The sequence below is a fragment of the Myzus persicae genome, unplaced genomic scaffold (assembly GCF_001856785.1).
Source record: "Myzus persicae strain clone G006 unplaced genomic scaffold, MPER_G0061.0, whole genome shotgun sequence".
Lineage (NCBI taxonomy): Eukaryota > Metazoa > Arthropoda > Insecta > Hemiptera > Aphididae > Myzus > Myzus persicae.
In genome coordinates this window covers 771,726-793,799 of record NW_019104089.1, presented here as the reverse complement: position 1 = coordinate 793,799, position 22,074 = coordinate 771,726, and the positions used below count along the sequence as shown (strand labels likewise).

The window sequence follows — 22,074 nt, the reverse complement described above, 5'->3', positions numbered from 1 at the left end:
GTTATTAAAAAAAGTAAACCTTGAACAATGATAGGTACCAAAAAAATTCAAGCAAAATAGAACATTTTTAACCTTTGTTAGTTAAGTATTTTTTACATATTATTACACATTCTCTACATTTTATTTCTTACAAAGAATATAGGTAATACCTATATTGTGCCGAATTTAAACGATTTAAAACTTTATGGATACGTGCAATGTGGAAATTATCTAATACTTTATAAAATTAACAATGTCAAGATAAATTTACATGGTTGTGTTCAACATTTTTTTTTTAAACATTTAAGAGGGGAGGGGAAGTAATAATTAATGAAAAACTATAAATCAATAAAAATTTTAATAATTGGTTCTCAACCGACCTTCATTCGCTACTTCGAAGCAATGACCACACTTGTACACAAATAATTAATACACGTAATTTATTTAATGAATCACTTTAAGAAATTTTAATGTTAAGTTCACTCGCTGCTGAGTGGGCATTGACAAAATATGAACAAATTATCCAGGAAGGCACTACGCGCATTTAATATTAATCCAAATAATCCTGTAATACAATTAAAACAATAGAAGTCATTGTTTTCATTTTGGATATTTCTGAAATGAGAATTTAAAATTCAAAATGTGTAAAAATAGTTACAAAAAAGTAATTATAGTCACTATTGGTGACCAATAACAATATAACATAAATCCACGGTTTATTAACAAAACCGCAACTTGTTTCAATATAATATTACGAAGTAGTTATATAGATTATTTACCTTTAAACATTGACCCTTCTCTAAATCTATACGATCTAATGAAACATCATTTTAATTAAGAATTTACTACATTTTTAACTATACGCGTGAATGTGTTACGGAAAACGCGCATCAGACATAATCGTATATAGTACAATAATTTTATTTTTGAAAATCATAACTTAGTCTATAGGTACAAAATAACTTTTTGAGATGTTTATCCTTTAAATATCAGGTGAAAAGGTAATCCCATTCAAGTTATAATAAAGCACACAATTATTTTTTTTTAAATTTATACTCAAAAAAAAGAAAAAATAATAAATAATACTACAATTATTGTTTAAACTGTCCATAATCGATACGTGAGCTAAATATTATGTATTTTATATAAAATCATACATAAAAAAAATATTATCATACTTTATCGCATAGGCATGCTCAGAACTATGGTTTCAGGGCATGAGATTAATCTGGCCCGTTCCTTAATAGTCCTATTTATACAGAAAAGTTTGACTGCACGTTTTCGAAATAGCTCACGCAAATTTATTATAATTACATTCTAATTACTGTCATGTAACAAAATATGTGAAATTTGAATTTTTATTGTTTTTGTGGGAGGAGGGGAGAAGAGCTTCCATGTTAATTATTGAGAGGAAAGCCCTCATAAAATTCCAAAATGTCGATGATGGGAGTAGGCTGTAGAAACGTTTTCCAAAAAAATATACTACAATTGTTTTAAATTATTATTTACATTGTATAAAATGTGTGTAAATATAATTAAGGAAGTAACATTTACTGCGGTATATAATTCAATATTTGGCGGCCACTGCTGTCCTAAAAAAAGTTTAGGAGGCAACATAGTGCACGCCTACTTGTTTATAAATGTTTTAAAGTCAGCTAGTAATACGACCAATAAATGATTTTTTTGTAAGTTGTGATAAGTAATTTAAAGAAGTTCAATTATTATAGAGAAAAAAATTATATTTTATAATTTTAAATCTCTTGTATCCATAGTTATAATGTATGATGGAGTTTTCTTCCAATAATAAATTAAATAAATAATTATTACTATTATTATTTTATACATTGTAACACCGACTGTTGCATATTATTGTAGTACACAATTGGTTATAGTTTATGCCCTATGGCATTGTATTGGCTTATAGATCCAGATAATGTACTTAATACTTATCATATTTTTTATCACTATTATTATATTTGCTAACAAAGGAATTGAGCGTGAGAATAATTTCAAGATCACCTATACGTAAAATGTACATACTTAAATATACCTACTTGTGTAGTTGTGTACAATTCATTATCACTTAATAATAACAATCATAAATATAACATATTATTGAAACAAACAATGAACCATCAGTAATAAAATAAAAAACAAATAACATTATTAATTATATTATATTAAACATTTTAAAAAGGACTATTTTAACCATTCTTATTTAATATTTCTTCTACATTTGAATATTTATGATTGTATTTGTGGAAACGTAAAATAAAGTACCTACCTACCTACCTATTATTATACATTTTTTTTTTTTGTTGTATTTACAATCCATTTATTTTATATTTATAATATGTTAGTTATTGGGTCACGTACGACGTACCCAGCACTTACTAATATGACGTATTAGTTAAAGACAATTATATACAATTAGTGAAGGAAATTAAATACCTATCTATATTTAAATGTTATGGTCTAAATAATTATCAAACAAAATTATTAAAACTATTCAATTAACTTTTATTGATTGCTGTAAATATTAATTATGGAGTATAGATGGATAATTATAAATTTAAAATATTCAACTGGTATGCAATTTTATTATAAAGTAATAAATAATAATTATCACTAAGCTTCTTAAAATATATCATATAATCAAAATCTAAGAATTGAAGAATAATATATTCAATAATAATACTTTTAAATGAATCATGTGAATTTACATAATCAATTTATGAAGACCAATACAATGAAGAGAGGTAATAGACAATTTAAATGTATAAAATATAAATTAATGCAAAGGAATATAAAATATATGAAAAAATAAAGCAAGAAAGCAATATTTAATAACATCTTACTAACGTAGGTTTTAGCAATAAAACAAATCAGAGACATAGTTTGAACGGAAGTAAGCAAAATTCATTGCAACAATAATTTTATTCAAAGTGATTAAATGCATATTCAAATGTTCAAAAAATCAACAACAGCTAACGGCTGAATTGCTTTATATCCTTGAATATATTAAAGGACACTTCTAATAAGGTTTACAATAAAATTATTTTACGCCTCAGTTTTTGAGTGGAGCAATCGATGTATTTATCGCTGAACTTGTAAGATAATTTATCGTCAATACGTTATATAATTAATCTGGTTTATTTCAATCGAGGTATATTATAATATTACAATTATGTATATAAAAATAAATAACAATGACATTTATATATTTCATGTTTATGAAATGTTTATTGTTAATCATAAATATATTATACATAAAAATATTAATATAGCCAGTAGCGTACTCAAGATTTAATGAGGGCAGGGGTTCTTGAAAATTAATAATTACAATTTTATTTTTATTTTGTCATGTCTAATAATTAGAGACGTTTATGAGAGGTATTTTAAATGATTTTTCAACTTCAACTTCTAAACTTTCTTGTAGAAATAAAGCTCTGATCATCAACTTTGATAGAGGGTTTCTGTAGAAAATTGGATCTACCCAGTTAATTCATTTTGGAGATTGAAATTGAAAATTCTCAGTAGGTACTTTCCAAAATAATCGTTAAAAAAATAAAAATGTTGACATAATATAATTAAAACAATCGTCTAGTAATCTTGGTCTTCCTTTATATTTGTCTTTGCGATTGACTTTAGTTAATTAAAAATTATTCGTTTGGTTAAAAAGCTTACAAATTTAATACAAGGTTGGTCCCTGTTCTTCGTAAGTTTTTAATGCAAGTATTTAAAAATACTAACGAAACATATTAACAATTATTTTTTAATAGCATTTAAAGTTCAAATTTTGACAAAGTCACAGTTAATTTGTAGTTAAAAATTTACAAAATATTCAATTTGTATTGCTAAGACTAGAACATTTATTACAGGTCCCTCATATAGTTCACACATAGCCAAAAAAATCACTCATTATTTTAGGAAAATAGGTATGGAAATAAAATGTTTATTGCAAAAATGAATTCTATACCTACCTATTTTTATCACTAGTAAAACTTAAACGCAATATTAAGGTATAATAAAATATTCTAGGCTGACACGTCTTCACTCAGATTTTCATATGCAGTTATATATAATATGCATCATTAAATTTAAATTGAACACATCCATATAACACCTATACTGTACAGCCAAGCAGTACCCACTTTTATTTATGTAGGCTTAGCTAATCCGTTAAAACGTAGATGAATTTACATCCGTATTTACTAGACACTAGTTGATTATTCAGTTGAAACTTGATAAATTAAAAAAAATATATAGTAATTATACGGGTAATGGAGGAGGGTTTCAGCCTATTAGCTCCCCCTCTTGCACCACTTAATATAGCGGTGTAAGCTTAACCAATACCATATTTTAATTGAAATATCCTAAGCTATTTTACAATATTCAGTATATGATTTTTGCCATTTCAATTTAAGTATATGTATATTATACATAGAAAAAAGAGAAATATGATCTATTTAGATATTGGTTTATCTTTTTTACATCTGTTAAGTATACAAATTTTAGGTACTTTATATAAATTAAAAACGTAAAAGCAAATGTATAAAAGGTGGATAAGTGGGTATCACTCTGCTGTGTAGTAGTTGTCTATTATGTTATTGTAATGGATGTTTTAAAATTCAATTCAATTATAAATCATTGCACATAAAAAATGATTCTGAGCGGAGACGGTGAGTCAGCCAAGAATGCTTAAATAAATAATCAAAATTAATAATTTAAAAAAATTATAATAAAAATCGCTTGATATTTTGGTCAGAATCTAAAATATATTTAGAATGTACCCACCTACTTAAAATAGCTTTTTACACGAATCTATTCAATGCCTATTGTTTTCTTGACAGATAAATAAATGTGCATTAAAGATCTATCATATACCATTTTCATGCTTATACTGAAATTGAAAAATGTTTCTTCAATATTTTATATTTATACGTTCCATTGCCGTGAAAACATTCTGTTAAAATTTAAAAACCTAAACAAATCCATGAAATAAAAACACAATAATTGATTTCCTGCAAGTAAACTCGGTATTTTATTTTGTTTGTAGTTAAAATGATCAGTAAGTATAAAACATTGTTAAGTATGTGTGAAAATTCGTTGGTATAAACGCTATAATATATGTGTGTAAATAATAAATATCTTATCACTTAAAAATATCATGTTTTATAGTCCGGAAATAATTTAAAATAATTTATTGTTCTTCACACCTAAACATTGTAAATAATTATATAGATAGTGTTTAATAATGAGTCATCGACAACTTTTTTTTTTCTTTAGGTCAAAATACGATTAAATTAAAATCAATGATTTTTCCTTTATTTATACTAAATTACTGTATTATGACTATAATTTATGTTTTTTTTTATTGATTTTATATAATTTATTAGACTAATTAATTATTGAGATTATAAATAACGGTGAGACTGCATCCATGGATGTATATATAATTATTTTAAGAGTTGGAAGTTTTTTGTCCTTTAAACGTAATATTTTGTATACTTTGTATTGCTTTATCCATTGTTGAAACGTATTGTACTTATATTAGAGCCTTAATTATGAGAAAATTGCATATTATTGATATATGCCTCTTTCAGCGTATTTTATTTAGTTTGTTTATGAACACTTTTTGGGGTAAATACAATACACAAACAATTTTATAAAAACCCAAGATCAGTTGAACAACAAAGACTTTTCTGGTGGGGAAGAGAAGGGTGATTTTTCAATCAAAAACGTACTCCTATACATTTTTTTAATTTAAATACTTTTAAATATCATAACATAAATTATTATACATTTCCTAGGTTGGTAATTATTTTTTTAACAAAGTACAATTCTTCAAATGGGAAGTGCTCGGGACCTGAAATTCACTTCTGAATGTAACGGTGTACCACTGCTTTCTATTGATTTTGCAAAAATTGTACCTTAGAGAGGTAATATTTGCTAATGCTTAATATTTTTTAAGAAAATATTAAAATTGTGTTTGCCTTAGTATGCACAGTGAAACGATTTTAAAGACTAATTCAATACACTGATAGATAAAATATTTATTTTTTTCATCAAACCTTTCAATAGCATCGGAAAAATAAATATCAAATACATTTTATAATAGTCTGAATATTTTCAAGTTTATAAAAATAGTATACCTAGTTATATTTAAAGTGATTAGTAATTTGCATAAATTAGAAAATCTGCCCACCACAATCTTCTTATTATTGACGAGATTTTTAAAATGAAGTTAGTAGGTGCATTTTTTTATGGAAATTATTTGACATTGAAATTATTAACGGTCATTGTGTGCGCGACATTCACTCATCGGAACAATTCTAATAAAGAGTCAACACTCGAAATTTGAAGGGCGTCAGACGAGTACACAATATTGTAAGTATAGGTTTTAAAATAGTTCTCTGTTCGGTAAGGCCTATTTATGCTTGTCTATCATACGCGTACATATACAAAATATATGGAGTAATGTGTGATGTGTATATTAATTTTTTTTTAGAAAAATCTTTGATTAGTTACATTCATATAATTATAATTGGTTCAATAATTGTATTATTGATATTATCATCTATTTATTTTAATTAATTTTTCTATCAATTATCATACGTATTAAAATAGCTGTTAAAATGTGTTTTTCATTTTAATGTTTAATTGTAAAATGATTTAAATACGAGGTTGAATATTTATATAGATTCCTTTTATTATTTAAGTATTATAATTATATGATACTATGGTATTTTAACAGTGGGTTGGTTTTTAAAAATTTGAAAATAGAGTTAATAATTAAAATATTTATTATTAATTCAACGAATTATATTCAAATTATGTAATTTATAATACAGGTTCTTTAAAAAATGTAATTTTCTGATTATTTGTTAACCCGCTTCAATCATAATAACGTACTCGTTAATATGTTATCGACTTGGCCATAAGACGACGGACTTTTGTAAGCCGAGTAGGTGGGGTCGGCACGATGACTCTGAAGGTTACATCATGACGACACGTCCCAGGTTATAATTACTTACGCTTTACAGTATGGTTCTCTTTCAAGGTTTTTAAGCGGCATGAAATAAACAATAATATCATGTACTTATATAGTACCTGTGAGCATAATATATTATATATTTATGCATTATATATTTATAATATGTCATGAGACAATAAAGTGTTAAAGCTAAGATTATGAAGTTCAGCTTCCCCCTAAATTAAAAAATGCAAAACCGTGCAACATTTGAAAAAAATAATAACTTTAAGTACCTAGGTATTGTACCTATATTTTAGTGATTTTCGGATTCGTACTAATGTATTTTAATAATTTGTAAAAATTAAGTTTTGCATGTGCCAAGACTAAAAACCAGTTCACAATTATTTGCTTTGTTATATATTTTATATTTCTTGGGCTTGGATCACGCATATGTCTTTACCAAGTATAAATACATGTTATTATGTCTGTGCGTGCTGACATGTTAACATCCCTCCGCTCGTCTTCTTCTAATTTATAGTCGGAGGCCGAATAGAACCTTCGTGAATTTCCCTACTCGAACGTGTGCACGATATATTCGTATACGTATTATAATGGTATAATATAATATTATACATTTTCGTCAATTTATGTTTCAAATAAATTGTGTTACGTTCTATGTACCTGCCTAAAATGTAATATAGGTTGGGCTATGTAGATTACTTTCCACCGCAAAGTACACGTGTGTGTCCCCCCACTCATGTATAATTCATACACAAGCATGTATGTACAGTTCAACGAAGGATCATGTGTGGCTTTTCCATTAGACTCAAGGCATTGTGTGTGTGTTCTATTAATATTATAATATCGACGGTGTCGCTTCACCCACAGCTATTTCGAAACGATTGTGAATACCGTGCGTAAATGAGACTATATTACCAATAAGAATGGGTTTTCCGACGGGGCAATGGGTATACAATATACATATTATTATTACATTACTATATTATATTATTATTATATTCATATTTATTTATTTACACGTGTAAAATAATTTACCTATATTGGCGTACTACGTACGAAATATATTATTACCTACTACGTTTAATCGTGCAAAATAAAAACTTCACAATCCGAGCTCATGATTATTATTATTTTCATTATACAGAATAAATCTTTGGATTGGACATTGGTTCTTGATTATTTTGCTCCTTTTACAATCCATTTACATTATGTTTTATTCGAAAAATAAATTTTTTCACGGAGCATCGTTTTTGGAATATATTTACATAGATTATAATTTTTTTTTAATGTACGTAAAAACAACTAGGTAAAACATTATAGTTATTTATGAAATATTTGTATACGTCATCCCTATTAAGTACTTATTTTTCGTTTATTTATGAATACTGTATATTCGTTCTCAAAAATAAACTCAATGTTGTTTACGCTTTGAAATTTGATTAAAATAAATAATGATTATAATTTTGGCCAAATCCCATTCGTAAACTCGATTTATATTATATGTTAATTAAAATATTTGGAAAAAAATGTCTTTGCCAATTTATTAGATTATTACTTTATTTTTTTATGAATGTTTTTAGTTACAGTTACTTTAAAAATGATATTTTTAGACCCTGAACAAGGACGGACTGGGCTAGGATACGGTCAGCATAGTATTTTTCATAAAACACTTTTAGACAAAAAAATTATATCACGTATAAGTTCATATAAGTAGCTAATTTATCAATTGATTGGAAATTGAAACCCAATGATTTAAAATGAATATAATTTTGTTTAATTTATTTAATTTTTCACGAATTAAATAAATAAATAAAAATTGACTAAGCTCAGCCATTTTTTAGAAAATTGCTGTCCGCTTTTAGGATAAAATATTGACCTCTGCTCCAGTATCTACATTTTGTTAAGTGCAATGTTTTTAAAGTTCAATAAAAAAATAGATAGTCACTGGTTTCAAGTTGAGTTCGAATAGTGCTTACACCCATTCATTTTATTCAGTCTTTTATTTGTTTCATTAAAAGTTGTTTGTAGCCACACCATCAAAAGTGAGGGGGAAAATGTAAAAATAGTTGTTCAATTAAAAATATGATACCTAATTCCTCCAACACATTAGAACAATTTGACACGGAAAAACGTCTTGTAATGACCTCGCTTGTACAATACAATGAAAGTGTTTCATTTTTTTGTGACAACCAAAAATGTCCTTAAAAATAGCTGTCGAAACCGATAACTGCAAACTAGTAGTGGTAAACCAATTTAGCATCCTTGTAATTCATTGCAAGTAACAAAGAAAATATAAATGTACACGATGCATCCAAAGTGGTAATGGATTGAAGGCGTGTATAATATACTTTTTCGTTTTGAGACCAAGATTTAAACTTGAATATTTGGTTTTTTCAACCGGTTTTAGCGGTCTAATCAGATTATTGTGAGTTGGTTGGTGTTGTATGTACAAAATATTGACGTCAAACGATTTGATTAGTTGATGTATTTAAATAGTAGGTACCTAGGTACTATAGTTTATTTTTAACAATTAGAACAAAGGATATTTCGTGTTTTCAAATTGACAATAGTTGTTAAGCTAAAAAATTCCGTACGATATATTTTAGATTTTCACAATAATATTATTAGTATATGAAAAAAATATCTTATATGCAGATATTGGCTTAGAATTCATCTGTTTATGAACTAGAATATTTGCACTAAATTAATATTAATTAATTTTGTGTTACCAAAGTTCAAAATGTATGTAACTTATGTCAAATAGTGAATACGGACATAGTTTTTGTTTTAAGGCGTCCAATCCAGTTGTAATTTTTGTGCCGAGACACTCTATATTGAAAATGTATTATTAAGTCATAATTTGTACTTAATGATAATGTATTAAGCAAATCAATTTTTGTTTTAACTTTTAAAGTTAAAACTTGGCAAGACTGGAAATTCCAGGTTAGGTTAGCCATCACCCATTAAAAAGATATTATTCTATAAATGATAATCCTATTTCAAAGAGTCGATATAATTAAATAACATTTAATTTTAGAAAACAACATTAACCCTATTTTAGTATATTTCAATTTAAAACTTTTATGGTCCATAATATGTAAAAATATTCTTATTTAGTTTTTTTAACTTGATTTTAATCGACCTTTAAAAAAATGTTTGGCTGTTGACTTAAAGCCTTTTGAAGAATGTTTACTTTCTTCAAAACCAGATCTCAGAAAACATTTTTATACACTTCCGGAAAATGGAATTATATTTTTAATTTACCTTTGACCATCGGTATGTGTGTCGTGTGAAATCATATTACAGAAGCAGTCTGTTTATGTTATTTTAATTGTTAACCTCAAGTCCTTATGTATATTCTGTTGTGTCATCATGACAATTATTATTCTAATATTATGAAATAACTGTACTTTTCCTGTACTTATATGCCGCCGTAGAATGTAACGGCTGTAGAATGTGGTATTCTATAAATTAAAAAAATTATATATATTCTTTCGAAATGTGTTATATACCTATTTCTGTAAGTTCCTTTATGTTGACCCTTTGCTTCACATTAAACTATTAAAGAAAGAAACAGTTTTGTATACGACTGGTTGGATCACACATTCGCGATGAATGTGGTTTGTGAAACTTGTTATTTTTAGTCTCATGAAAACCCAAGTAAAACCCTATCAAATTACGCGTGATCGTATTATTTTAGGTGGGTAATAAGTAAAATATATGTGTTATAATGTGATGAACAATATCGTAGTTGTAACTTAAGCCTCAAGACCAAGGTTTGAGGTAGACCGACTCTTTTTAAAATGGATTAAAAATTATGGAATAAAAATGTATTTCGTCTCGTTTCTTTGGTGAGGAATATTTTTAATTAAACGTGTATATTTGGAATTTTTTCTTGGTACATTTTACTAAAACATTAAATTTGGTATTTATTTAGAACGAATACCTAAATAATCATAAAATCGAAAATTGAAGTATAAATTCATTATTCTTATTTGTAGAATGTTACACTTAATGGTATATCTTATATTGTAATATACTTATATTTTAGACCTCAGCACTAGTAGTTTAATGAAAAACTATAGCAGAATTTACCGTATGATATTTTATATATTTATTTTATTATTCTAAAGATTCTAATCTACAATTTACGTATGAATAGTTTGTAAATGTCTTGAACATTCCCATTAATCATTACTGTGATAAAACTTGAGTCTTTGGACAAATCTTACAAGTCTCGGACGTAGATTGATTAATGACAAGCGGAAATTGTGCACAGTTTTATACTTTTTCCTTCAAAAATAATTTCTCACGAGATCCGATCATACGTAAATTACATAATAATACGATGAAGTCGAAGAATTTTAATTTTAACTTTATAGATGTATAATTTTAATATAACCCTGATATTTTGGGAAGTTTTAAAATGATTATGATAAACATTATATTCTTAATAATGTTATTTAAACAAAATTAAAGAAAAGTTTCAGTTCGACAATATCTTCAAGATGAATAGTAAATAAGCCCGAATAAATTAATGTAATATTTTTTAGGTAGGTACTTTATTAATTGAAAGTACTTGAAACACTTATAATACTTTAAACAAGATATCTATCTACATTATAATTATACTCTTCATATCGTTTTTAGCTTTCATAGTTGAAAAATTAATTTTTTTATTCAGATACAGTATATAGAATATATAGATGTATAGTTTTTAATGTATTTACACCCCGTTCACTCGCTTTTGAAAAACAAAAACTACTCTAACAATATGAATAATATTGTATCTCGTGTATTTAAAAAAAAAATATTATTTATTTTAGATTTTCGTTTTATTTTATATCAGTTAAAAGTAGTTATTCAAGTTACTTAACATGCAGTTACACTTGTCATTTTGGGACATATTCTAAATATGTATCTTTTTCTATATAGAATTGCAACTTTCTGATAATTTTATAATTACTATCCAGTTTCTTGGAGGATTTTTTTTTTTGAGAATCTTTCTTGAATATCTCTGCACTCGATGGTGGCATAATAATTGCAATTACTTTATACCAAGTTTAAGTGATCTAGAGAAAACAAAATTATTACTTTTAGGTATACTTTAGGAATTAAACAAAATAGGTATAGATATAATTTCAGTTTTGTTTAGTCTGGTGATTTTTGATGTCTGAGGATTTGAGTTCTTGAAAAGAATTTTTTTGATAATTTATCAACCTCCCACTATCTAGTTACCACCACCTACTTATATCGAATTTGTTTATTTGTATTTGTATTCAACTTTTACATCATCATAAAGGTAATTAAATTTGAAAATAATACCTTTCCTTGGATAAAATAACTACAGAAACTCTAAATTAGTTTTGATTCATTTTAACTATTACTGTTACTTATCTAGTTACCTACTTTGAAAAATAATTGCCTAAAAGACACATTAATTAAATGCTTATTGACATGTTTTTTTAGTATCAGCCAATTAATTTGTGAAAGAAAGTATATTGTGAGAATTTTTAAAAATAATTAAATAAAAGGCTACGCCAATCTCTTACTACGGCAAGTTTAAGTATGTGTGATTATAAAAATTAAAATAATATTGCTCAAAATAAGTATCTTTAGTTATTTATAAATATTTGGGTTTGTCGATGTAGATTTGCAAAATTACGCAACTAATATTTCCAAATTTTAGTTTTGAAAATAAAAAATCATTCAATCGTGTATTTTTTTTATATTGAGACTTGGGAGTGCATGCTTTCTAATTTATTTTATATTCACTAAAATGTATTCTAAATACGTTGCAGCAAATATAAGTATTTTGATAAAATAGTTTCGTTATGTAATTTATGTAAGTATTATAACCTCGAAAGATTTGTTTTTCCGGGTAAAATAATAAAGAATATTAATGAACAAGTTATACAAATAATACACTTGCTTAAAACTCATAGTGACCTTGAGGCTTGAAATTTTTTGGCCAGACGTTACTTATTTTTACAAAAAATAATCGTCATATTTTGAAAATAAATTTAAATAATCATTGAGATCTTTGAAAAAAAAATGTACTTTAAAAATGTTGTTAAAAACTGAATAAACTTCAGCAACATAATGTTGGGTGATCGATTCATCCTTAATAAATGTCATTTGGATAAAATGTTAAAAAAAACAATCAATATTCTTAACAGTCAATATGTACGCTGTCACTTTGTAATATCTTACTATAAAACCCACTAACCTTTGGTTTGATATAAATTAAAAATAATTACATTCTATATTATGTTTCGTTACATTATTTATTAGGATTTTTAAAAAGCCGCTATGTTATAATTTTCTATATAATGTAGCCAATTTTATTTCATTTATTATAGGTACGTTAAATGTTTATATAAGGAACAACGATTGCTTTTTTTTAATATTGAATTTATGAATTTAAATTCAAGGCATTATTCAAATATCTGAGTAGGTAATGTAACAATGAAATGTGTTAATGAAAATACCCGGAAAATTCTAAATATCACATACGAGCCAATTTTTCAAAAAGTTGAAAATTTTCACAGAGCTTAATGCAATCTATCTCAAAAGTACATTTTGTTAAACAGAATTTTTCTATAATTTATTATTAAACACAAACTTTAGCTTAGTATATGCCTGCATATATTGTTATATTTTAACGAACTTAAAAACATATTTGCTAAAAGCAAGCATTTTTTAATAATTATTGCTAAAATATATTAATGCTTATGCCATATTATTTTTATATATAATTTGCAGTTACCTTTATTTTCGTAGTAGCTAAACTGCATAATTTAGTGCAGTTTTTGTTATTTGAATGGCATACTTTGAACATTTCTAGTGCAATAAGTCGCAAATCCTAATTATTTATAATAGATACATTTATTTATTTAAATTTATTATTTTGTATTAAATCTTACATTTTTATTCATAATAATTGTTCAATAAATAAAAAAGTAAGTGCATTAAGTCCCGAATCCTATAATATTGCATTTTATGTGCAATAATAGTTTAATATATTAATATAAATTTAAATAACTTTTTTCAAAAGCCGTATTCTTTTAAATTTATAAAATTACAATAATTTAATATACATTAATTGTGTATTAGATTTACAGATTCTTTTTCCAAGAAATAATAAGAACATAGTAAAACAATTTTACACCTAAATTGATAAAATATGCATTAAACATTTTCTAACTATACACTGAAACTTTAAACTTGCAGCCTGTCTTTCTGCTTTCAAAAATAAGTTATTTGATTGACACACACTTACATGTACACTCCCAGTTTTCACAGGTTGCATTGTATAAAATCCATTAGACATTTCTGTTTAATGCGTTTAGAGAAGTTTTTTAGAAATATTCATCAATAAGTTTTGGCTGTGGTTCAAACACTTGTCAAAATACAAACAATGCTATATATAACCTCGTGGGTGGCATGAAATGTGTTAAATAGTATTAATTTGATAATATATATGTATACTTTATGTCCCCATTATTATGAATCAAATAAGTTAATAATCGTACTTATAAATCTCAGCCTACGAAGAAATCGTCCAAAACATTCAATAATATCAAATTTCTCAGAAGAACGTATCATATAATATTATGAAGACAGTGTGAACACCAATAATAATAATAGTGTGACATGTTTTTCGTTCGTTGATCTTGCCTAATGGTATTCCGGTAGTAAAAATACAACTGGACGAGTGCCGAACTCAAGTCCAAACCTTTCAACAAGAATAAAATGTAATCGATTTTAAGATCCTATATCCGATGTGATAAATTATTTTTGTTAAATTATAATCGCTATTTAAGTTGTTATTCTTGGCATCGTCGTTATTATAATACTCAACCAGATGTTAATTTTAAATGGTCGATCGTACGACATCAACATTAGACTAACTTTTATAGTTTTATTACTAAGTATTTAGTATGCCTACCTTGTACTTTAACATTATACACCTATAAATTGCCAAATAAATTGTACGTTCATCTTCTATTGTTGTAAAATTATTGTTGGAAGATATACATCTTAAAAATAATCCACCCATTTGTTTTTGTTGTTGTTGTCATAATTATATTTGAATAAAAATATTAGTTAAATACTTTAATATGATCCTCGATTTGTTTAGCATTTGGTTTGAAATTGTGTATATATATAAATGAATATATTGTGTTCCGTAAATGCAAATAATTTATCAATTAAATTATTCGATTTTTGTGATAAATATTGATTGGATCTATTGTTGTTTATATTTATTAAACATATTTTAATGTTAATGAAGGTTATGCATAAACATATATTAAAATATCAAACAAATTAATTTCCTCAATTTATCCGTAAACTTAAAAAATGTGTATAGAAAAAACGTAAAATAATGTTACGATTATTTTATTTTAAAGGTTACTATTTGACTTAGGTAGTTTTTTTTTTAATTTAAAAAAATATGAAATGCTGAGTTTATATTCAAATTTGTGTGTTCTTACTCTAGTTAATATATTAGTTCGAGGTTATTGTATTGTGCATGCCATTAATAATAGTCCCAACAAACATGCCCTTGAGACCATTGTCGTGAAGCTAGTATTGCATCAATAGATGGTATACCTACCTAATATATGATTAAATACTGATGACGGGTGAGAATAATTTTTAAAAATTATCTGTGCACATACACCTATATATATATATATATATGTATATATTATGTTATCTTAAGGGTATCTTTTAAAACATTAATTAATTGTGTACCAAAATATTTACCAAACGTTTTGAATAATAATCATTAATCAAGTATCATTTATAATTATAGCTATTATAATGTATACAGTTTTAAATACATAACTTTTCTTAATCGCCTTATTTAATTTTTTTTTATAGATCTTCGATGCACGATCTCAAGCCAAGTACCATATACATTGCAAGCATTTTGGGGCGTTTCTATTCGGGAACTTCATCATTTCCTATGGAAGGCATGGAGCTCATTTCAGACAGCTGTCAAGGATGATTCATTACTCCGTGGACATTACCAACATTGTGGATTAACTTTGCAGTATCCTTTGATTAACGCCAATATTTATCTATATAAATACTGACATATTTGATAGATTAAGCGGCTTTTCAATTATATAAATAAAATATCTATTATTTTTGTCAGCTGAAATTAAATTAGTTGAAGATATCCTTAACCATTTAACGTTTAGCGAAACAAGCCATACCGAAAAAACCATTCAGATGTTTATGCCAGAAGGAAAATTGGATTTGGGAACACCCCCTCGACATTGTTACCCTTTGGTTATATTCCTTATACGTGATATTCCCGAAAATTCCACTTTACATCCAGACGAGACGGTAAGTCCATATTATACAATTTATATTTTTTCTTCTGATTCGTACCTATTTATTAAATTCCAGTCTCGATAACTCGAATTTTTTTCTCGTCCTTGAAATATTTTAAAAATATATTTGAAATACCTAGGTATAAAACTTGAAAAATATATAAGTCGATAATATTTTTATTCTTCTTGAAATTCGAGTTATCGAGACTCCACTGTTATTATACATGTGGCTGCAATAAAATGTAACATAACCTGCAGCAGTACACCTGCAGGAGGTGCTCACTATTCTCGATGTATACATTACAAAATATAGGCAGGATAATATTCATAAATCGGTATGTGTAATTATTTGTTGTGGGTCCGTAGGTGGCATTGGTGAATGTAGTACATATCCGGGATAACGTGTGCACGTTGCCTACGAACATTTTGGCGCAATACCTGAAACAAGCGAACGGACAATTGTCATCATTAAAGGTTAGTTGTTATAGTGCCTAATAGGTAAAAATATTGAAACCTTTTAACATAATTATATTACATACACACCGCGCTAAAACGCGTACACTGTATATGTATCAGTGGTTTGCACTATTTTTCGGATCAGCGAGGCGCAATGCATTTGTATCGCCTAGTTAATTAAATGATGTCCCTTATTAAATAGATGCAACAAGATAGAAACAACCGCATATCTACGTGTAAAACAAAACAAGTATTTATCTAGCAATGTGGTCGTAACTGGTACCTACATAAAATTAATGATTAAAGGTACAGTAGACGCCGCTTATAAGACTCACTTTGGGACCAGCACAAAGTGAGTCTTATAACCGAATGAATCTTATAGGCGAAGTGGAAAAAAAATTAATTACGTATTTATAAATTTTATTTTACTACATATTTTGCTTTGATTTTAATACTTTAACACATATTACATATTGCATACTTTATTATTGAATAAATTTAATAATCCTGATAAAAAAACTAAAATTATAATAGGTAAATATTACATATAAAAATATTATAAAAATTATATTTTAATAAAAAATTATAAAGGTTACGTATGGCATATACGTATGTGTATTTATGTACCCGTAATTGCGATAACTGTGCAGCCGCCAGATAATCAGATACCTCACTATAATAACGATAATCGTTGCGATAAATGTGAACTTTTATCTGCGATAAAAATTATTATACGTTATAAGGTACAACAGAAACTAGGATTAATCAACACGAATATTATTTAATTTTTCAATACCAATCTATTTCTAAATTATAACCAAAAAAGTTTATTTTCTACTATTTATTTCACGAAATTTGAGTCTTATAACCGAAGCGTTGAGTCTTATACCCGATTTTTTTTTAATGTAGTTTGATACGTCCGGTCCGTTCCAGACGATTTTGAGTCTAATAAGCGACTGAACCTTATATCCGTGAGTCTTATAAGCGGCGTCTACTGTATTTTCATCCTAATGCAGTTTGTGAGCCACAGAACAGCGCAAAATGACGCCACTGTGTATAAGTTACGTAGTAACTGTGGATAGTATACACTGGAGCAGTGCGTTATCTACCATTTAGCGTATAATATTATCATCTAATTAATTAATTAGATGTAATTTTATTCAAGAGCATCGGCACTTATTTTTTTCACACAGTTTAAGGTCCACTAAAAAATGTCGTTACCAGTTCATTGTATCTTACTCCGTGGTTACTATATAGTTAATAAACTTGTTGGCCGGATTGACACTCCATAATATTTCACATTATTCTCGTCATCATCCTGCAATGGCACTATGGCAGTATTCATTCAGTGTGCGCCACTCCACGACGGACTATTTACCATTCAGTATGATTAATATAAACTATGAGTTGTCTGTAAACCAGCGTTTCTTATCATTTGATTCGCTAATTATTTAGATTACACAGTGAGTTACATATTTTAAGGGGCGTCATCCACCACTACATACGTTATTGAAAAACGCATTGGCCAATACCGTGCACAGATTTTGATATTACCTACCTATACCGATAGCTGATGTATATCAAATATTCAAATTTATCGAATTATCGGTTAAATTAATGTACTGAAAAAATTAATTTTTCTATCTATTATTTACACATGTTTACAATCGGCTTACCAATAACATACCACAGCATAAAACGCCAATATTGCATGCCTAATAGACGAATTTCAATTGTTTACGTCAAATCTCTATATATGTAAGTAATACATGTTTAAAAAGAATAAAAATTCTTCTCTATTTAATCATAACTTTTTTTCAACTAATTTTAACAAAAAAATCTCTATTAATTTATAATCGTATTTTGTAGTAAATTAAATGTAACACCATACTTACAATATATAAGCTACTCAATTAAATGAATTTGTGTGGTATAGTGCTATTTTTGTGTGCGGCATTGGCTACGAGATATTCTAATGTATTTGTCCGGTATCATGCCATATTGTGCGTTATTGTGTCGTGTTTGTGTGGTAATGAAAAGCAATTTTCAAAAGAAAAATAATTGTTCAATTATGTTATACATAAAATAACTTAATTTTAGAAACGTGTAAAGGAAAAAGTTATTACATTTCCGATGTGTATACTTGTTTGTATACCATGTTTACAGTATAAACAGTTAACTATACATATAAAAATATATTAATATTAATGATAGTGTTATTGTTGATCAATTCTTACTTGTTCAGTGGTTGATTTAATATCCAGACCAAAAGTCGCAGAAAAAATTTAATAAATCGATATTTAGGGGGGAGGTAACTTTTCATGTCCTGTAATATTGTACTCATCATATTTACTTATTATATAAATTGTATATAGATAGTAAATTTTCTTAAATAATAAAAAAAAAAAAGAAAAAAAAATCGATACTAATACAGTATATACGACTACTGTGCATGGTATAACTATAATATATACGCAAGTTACATAACATTTTGCAATTTTATGCATAGGTCCCTGTACTATATAAATTCAACTATATAGACGACAATAACCTTACGACCGATCAGTGTCAACCTGGCCGAAATGTTCGGCATATTCTAGTTACAACACGTTACCTACATTAATTATTCTATTATTTTCCCCATAGAAACTAGATTGTAATTCCTTTAAATATTAACATAATAATATAGGTACTAGGTATGTTATACTCGTAATTTTGGTGTCATATAATGTTGTCATAGTATCATCATGTAACACGTGTGTGTGGTTTTTTTTTGTCCCCACAGCAACTTTATTTGGCCACCGGCAACGCTCTCAGTTACCAAGACGATGCCTGCAGCGACGACTCGACACAGAGGGCTGTCGTTCTGGACAACAGCGGCGGCAGCTTGAACACCGGCCAGGAACAATTGTGCGTCGTGTGCCAATACTACCCGCTGTCCAGAGCCCTGTTGCCGTGCCGCCACACGTGCATATGCGCATCGTGCTTCGGCAAGCTGGAGACGTGCCCGATGTGCCGCAGTCCGATCAAGAGCTACTTCTGCGTGCGCAACGAAGATTATTTGGCCGATTGCGCGTTGGGCCTAGAGAAAACGGGAGCGTCGGCCAAGCGACAGGCGTTTTCACAGTGGATTCAAAATAGTATTACGGAATTTCTCGGCCTACATTAGGTCTCCACCCGCCCACCCACACCCCCAACACCCCCGCCTCATCGCCCCCATAAATTCTGAATTTCTTCCCAGGGTCCCCATCATGCTCTTCTTCTCTTTTTTTTCTCTTAACTCGTATCAGCCGTTTACCATAAACAGATTGTATACATTTTTACACTTACGCTGTGTAAACAGACACTCACAAACACATCAGTCGGTTTATAACAACCCTTTGTCTTACGCGCATTAAGATATACGTACATCCTACAATTCCTCCCCTCTCTCACCCCTCTATACAATGTAAATTATTCGATATGCATACGTAAAAATATAAAAAGTGAAAATAATATTACCTCAAACCCATGTATTTATAACGTTTGGCATATTCATCCTGAATGTATATTATGTTTGTGACCCCCTCCTGTCCCTTCCATTTTATTTATTAAGATATTATGCACAAATAATATAATATTTATAATGCTATACATAAATCGGTCTGACAATGAGGTTTAACCAAAAACACGTTTACCACGGTTGTGTGAAATGTGTACGTATGGAAAAAAAATGTTGACGTATTCACATTTAGCACGGTGTTGGTGGTGTGAAATGATAAGCTATATTACAAACGAAAAGGACATATTGTGTAGAGACGCTAGTCGATCAAGTTCTTTTTATTTCCAGAATCACGAAACGAATGAATATAATAATATTCTCTATTTTATGAATTTATCACAATTGTTTCTCCCCTCCCCCTATATAACATATCTTTTGTTATAGACTTATTTATCACAGAAAAGTTCCTTATACATAATATGTGTTATACTATATAATATTCGTAAATATTTTATTCTCTCGAAAAGAACTATACGTACAACACTTAACGGTTTAAATTTCAAAATTGCACGAACGTAAATTAAAAATATATTAAATAACAATAATCTTCCATAATGTAATTGTTGACGTGGTATCGCTCTGCATTTATAAACACTATTTTTTATTATCTTCCGTGTGCATAATGTAATATTATAATGGTTTATGATTTGTATATTAAATCATCATTATTATTATTATCATTATTATTATTATTATTATTATTATTATTATTATTATTTTTATTATTATTATTATTAATATTATTATATTATTATTATTATTAATATTATTTTATTATTATTACATATTGATGTGTGTATATTGTCCGGTAACTTGCCTCTCTCCTCAAAAGAAAAATCTTCGGGTTTTAATATTTTGAAGAGGTTTAGCTAGAAGCCGAGCAATTTAATTATTATCATTTTATACATTATTTTTCATTTGTATTTTTTCCTTTCGTTTTATATTATTCTCTTAAATCTTTTATTTATCGATTTCCCATTGAAGTATTGAGTATGGTCATAAAGTTTATGCGACGTTAGCAATATGCCGTTATATTATTTTTATATTGTATTTGTATAATTGTAATGATAAAATTATATAAATGTATAACAAAATATATAATTTATGCATACAAATTCTCATGTAGTTAAGAAATGTTGCTCGGCCCTTATACTCTCTTTTACCGACCTCAAAATATTGAAACAAATGTTCGTTTATTAGAACACTGACGATAATATTATAGAGAGATCCCATAAACGTATATAAGAAACGCACACGATTACGATACATTGAATACTCCTAGTTGTATTTGTTGATCTACAAAACTGTATTGTTTTAATTTAATTTTAGTGTATACCGTTGAGGTGAATTTATATAAATAGTTTAAGGTACATTAACGTTAAGAAATTTGCAGTGTTTCGTCTTAAAATGAAGAGAGTCTGTTAAGATTTTATGATAACTTAGTTATTACCTAATTTGTTTATGATTAATATATTCAATCGGTTGGGCTAAGATGGCAATGTACTAAAGTGTTTTGTCGTGAAACATCACTAACATAATTCTAATTATTGTGATTTTTTTTGTATGCCTATAATATTGAATGTGTGATTGTGATTAAATAAAAATGATTCAAATAACTTTTTTTTCAACAAAACGTTGTTTTCATGTATATATACACCTATTGCCGCATATTTTATAGACGTGCCTCTGTGGGCTGTGATGCTCGGTACAGTATATTGTAATATATCGGTAATAATATTATATATAATGTATAT

At 27.4% G+C, this 22,074-nt stretch overlaps 1 protein-coding gene across 1 annotated transcript in view; it reads left to right on the top strand.

Moving 5' to 3' along the window:
* Positions 1 to 19,983, top strand: part of LOC111038571 (cell growth regulator with RING finger domain protein 1-like) — a 42,271-nt gene extending 22,288 nt beyond the window's left edge. Inside the window, exons 3-6 of the mRNA XM_022321727.1 lie at positions 15,866 to 16,037; positions 16,189 to 16,336; positions 16,690 to 16,797; positions 19,565 to 19,983. Coding sequence (XP_022177419.1) covers positions 15,866 to 16,037; positions 16,189 to 16,336; positions 16,690 to 16,797; positions 19,565 to 19,948 — 812 coding nt within the window. The 3' untranslated portion in view covers positions 19,949 to 19,983. The remainder of the gene's footprint in view (positions 1 to 15,865; positions 16,038 to 16,188; positions 16,337 to 16,689; positions 16,798 to 19,564) is intronic.
* Positions 19,984 to 22,074: the final 2,091 nt, after the last annotated feature.